General features: G+C 35.3%; 1 protein-coding gene across 1 annotated transcript; it reads right to left on the bottom strand.

The window, feature by feature from the left end:
• Positions 1–717: 717 nt before the first annotated feature.
• LOC107809791 (gibberellin receptor GID1B-like) lies at positions 718–3,399 on the bottom strand. The gene is made up of 2 exons (XM_016634484.2): positions 2,897–3,399; positions 718–2,314 (listed from the first exon to the last, which is right to left on the bottom strand). Exons 1-2 carry the CDS (start codon positions 2,933–2,935, stop codon positions 1,316–1,318), a joined length of 1,038 nt encoding a protein of 345 aa, XP_016489970.1. The 5' UTR covers positions 2,936–3,399; the 3' UTR covers positions 718–1,315.
• Between the last annotated feature and the right edge of the window lie 661 nt (positions 3,400–4,060).

Raw genomic sequence — 4,060 nt, forward strand, 5'->3', positions numbered from 1 at the left:
CAGGATAATTAATCTCGATATAACTTGTTTCCTAACCAAACGACCCCATACAATATTCTCTAACTATGGTTCGTATGCCGAAATAAGGAAAAGGGTGACAATTTGGCACAAGATAGTCGGAAATGTGTGGTTAGAGCAGCTGCGATAAGCGGGAAAACTATCAAAATACGATAATTGTTTGTGGAAGTTTTAACTGAAAGATACATATACCTATTATATTCTGTATAAAATAATATGTATGTATTATCCTACATTATTTAGTAATGCAAAGTTTAACACCAAAAAGCCAAACGCTACGCCAGTTTATGCAAAGTTCTACATTATATATCAAACGCCGTATTAGTTATGAGAGAACACATTAGTAACGTAAACTTTTTATGTAGCAAATGTTGTACGCTGAGATCGTTTTTAGAAAATCAAATGACCCTTTACATTATAAATTTGTATTATACTATCCGTCTTTGTAGAAAATGAAATAACCCTGTACATTATGAACTTTAATTATACTATCGACGTAGTTTAATTAATTGTAGTAACATATTACTTACTCCTTTTTTCAATTTCCAACGAATTCAATACGCTCTTAGTGTAAAAAGTACCTTGAGTTGATTTTAAAGAGAACAGAAACATCAAACTATGAGCTCATATCTAAGGGTAGAAAGAATAGCAGGCGCAGCGTCATAAGAAAAATAACAAAAATAAAATGAGGTTCAATGGTTGGGAGAAATTAACAAACAAAATCTTATATACATACATACATACATACATACATACATACATACATACATACATACATACATATATATTTTCTAAACCACAACTATAACATTACAAAGTAAGACCACAACATCATGAATTTTCCAATCCATGTTCTGAAATTAGTACATTTAAGTGGTAGTAAACAACTGAGAAACCACCAGAAATTACTCTCCTTATCAAATACTCTACATCCACCTTCCATTGCTAGAAAACATCCCAAGGTAAGCTCAAAACAAGATGCTTCCACAAGTCACATTTCTCAGGCACCCAGCCGAGAGGCCGACACTCCATCAGAAAACACCTTCACCACAACTTAACAAGAAGAAATAACAGTAGTCTTCAAATGCAGAATGACAACCGCAACGGCCACCAGAAGGTGTAGTAGACACTCTTATCACCAATGTGATTAAGTTGACAAGTAATAATTAGAAGTAATTCTACACAAAATCATATAACTACACACCATTATATTCACTACAGAGGAGGGGGAACAAAACCCGAGTGAGATGTCAAGCTTCTGTTATATATAGCTGCCTTTAGTTGAAGTTAAGTATTTCTATGAATGGTTAGGATGGATGAAGCTAGTTATCTCCTCCATTAGGCAACGGAAATGATCGTTATTGGGCAAGAAGTAGAAACCTATTGTTGCCTCCTTTAGATATAGGAGATTCACCTCGTGCCCTGATTTTTGCAAACCTTCAACATAAGTTAATTGCCAATCCTGAACAACATCCAAACCAGCTACGACGACTAAACTCTTTGTAAAGTTAAGTCCTTCGAGGCTTCTACCCCTCGGGCCAAATATATTACAAGCAGGATGATCCCTATCTTCCCCTTCTGGTAGATAAGCTCTCCAGTACCAATCCCTATCTTGAACTGTTACAAAGTATTTACCATCCAATCTCTTCTCGGATTCGGTCCTCTTTTGGCCACCAAACATTGGATGAAGTAGAATATTACCCAATACCTTAATATCAGCTTCAGCAGCCCTCACAGCAACATGATGAGCAATATTACCACCAGAACTATCACCGGCCAAGTAAACATGAACTTTCAAATCCTTTCCACTCTGAAGCCATGGCCTCGATTGCACCCATTGAAGAGCAGCCCATCCGTCATCGTAAGCACAAGGATAGCGATGCTCAGGTGATCGTCGATAATTCACAGAAACAACAACAGCCTTGCAAATGCTAACAAGGCGACGGCAAAATGTATCATAAATAGCACTATTGGCTGAAGAATGAGTAAAACTTCCACCATGGAAGAAAATAATGACAGGTACTATTTCTGTGGTGCTCAAAGGTTTCTCAAGCTCAACTTTACCCCAATCAGCCTCATTTTTTGGGGCTGGTCTATAGACGCGGTTAAGCAGACTTGTAGCACGATCAATGACGTCAAAAGAGTAAACTCCATCAACTGGAATCGAGTTTGCAGCGACTTTCCTTTCCAAGAACTCTGCCAAATCGCGATTAAACGTGCCATCAGACCGACGAAGCATGTTGTAAGCCAGCTTGAAATTGGATATAAGAATCCATGTATTAAGTGGAACCACTCTCTGCCAAAATGGACATAATAAGGCCTAGTCATTAAAAAAGTAACATGTACAAATAGTAGAACCAATATCCACTCCCCATTCTGAGGTGCTAACAGCAAATTGATCATAGCAATATGCAGCTTGTGACAATCCAAAAATAGCCACAACAAATAAAGGAAATATCTGGCAAAATTTTTATGCATAGCCAGAAAGAGAAAGTAGCAAACGGAAAAGAAAGAATCAAACCCCAAAAGAGCAAATAGGAAAGCAAAAAGTGATTCTGTAAAAAGGAGGTTAAATTTTGTACAGACAGGCCAAAGAAACATAAGAATGACAGACCATCTACCTAATCAAAGCTCATCCACAAAAATCAATCATAAAGTTTCATCCTTTTTTCCTCAAAAAAAGGATTCAAATTTTCTTAGACACAAAAAGGTCAAACCAGAAAAAAGAGATACTTTCAGACATAAAATGATCATCTAATTAAGAAAAACTGGCAATTAACAGAATCATTACCAGCTAAGCTTAATAAAATATCACGAAGGGAAAAGGCTCAACTCAAAGATGAAGAAGAAACCAAAGAAGTTCAAAAAAGAAAAGTACCTTAGATTCGTTAGCGTTGATCTCGTTACTGCCTGCCATCACTATTGCTAAAGACTCAAACTTTGTACTAGAAGCTTAAAAGGGTGCACTGATCTTCAGAAATATGAGTGTATAATCGTTCATTAGTTCATAATGACTCAATAGAGAGCAGTGATCCAAAGAACGGAGTTGGGGTGTGTTTGGGGGAGGGGGGTGTTTGACTAGTTTAGGAGTTTGTATGTAAGTGAAGGGAGTTTTGATTCCTCGTTTTGTGTTAACTAAAACCAGAACAGACACTTCTGAAATAACAAGAGTCTTCCCCAGAAAACACAGCAACTAGGAAGGCAAAGACTATAGAGAGGGAGAGAAAATATTAGCCCCAAAATTAAAACTTAAAGCGTGGAAAGCGCACATACACGCAGAGAAAGAGAGAGGGGTGGGGGGAATAGGTGAAGACCAAAAGGGAAATAGAGAGAGGAAATAAAAAGACGACAAGAACAGTGAAGAAACAGAAGAAAAAGTGGGATGAGAGAGAAAGAGCCAGCCAGCGTCATTAACAATTTTAAGGCTATTTTTGCAAAAGAATAAATGAAAAATAAAACAAATCACTAGAACGTTTAAAAACTCGATCAAACGCTACATAAGACTATGAGGCCATAGTTTCAACCTTATTAAAATGTAGCATAATGTTTAATTCTATTAATGTGTGAGGTTATGTTTTAATCCTACCACTCACATTGACCTTATTGATGTGTATTAAAGTATGTCAACTCATATTACTTCGGGGTCATTTGGTAGGGTGCACAATAATAATATTGAATAGAGTGTATTTATAATGCTAGTATTAATTATAGTTGCATTAGTTACGGTGACATATTTTTTATCTATTATTTGGTTTGATATATTAAATCATTGCATAATTTCTAAAAGAATTATTTGTTTACAAAAATACCCTCAAAATCAGCCCATCACTCTATCTTTTTAAAAGAAAATATGTTGAGGATTGTTTTTATATGAAAAAAAGTTTTAAAAGAATTATTTAATTTGTCTACCTATATTGCAGTATATAACTGAATATTTATTTATATAAAAAAGATATGCTAAGTATTTATTTATTTACTAGGAATATAATTTTATTTCTCACTATTTGGATTATTTCAAACTTGCCTTAATATAATAGCATAT

The sequence above is a fragment of the Nicotiana tabacum genome, chromosome 22, assembly GCF_000715075.1.
Source record: "Nicotiana tabacum cultivar K326 chromosome 22, ASM71507v2, whole genome shotgun sequence".
NCBI lineage: Eukaryota > Viridiplantae > Streptophyta > Magnoliopsida > Solanales > Solanaceae > Nicotiana > Nicotiana tabacum.

What these genes read in the sequence shown, in the direction of transcription:
- LOC107809791 (XM_016634484.2), bottom strand. Translation starts at nt 2,935, where the DNA reads ATGGCAGGCAGTAACGAGATCAACGCTAACGAATCTAAG. An exon ending in TCAACGCTAACGAATCTAAG is followed by an intron (nt 2,315 to 2,896) that starts GTACTTTTCTTT and finishes CCATTTTGGCAG; the next exon opens with AGAGTGGTTCCACTTAATAC.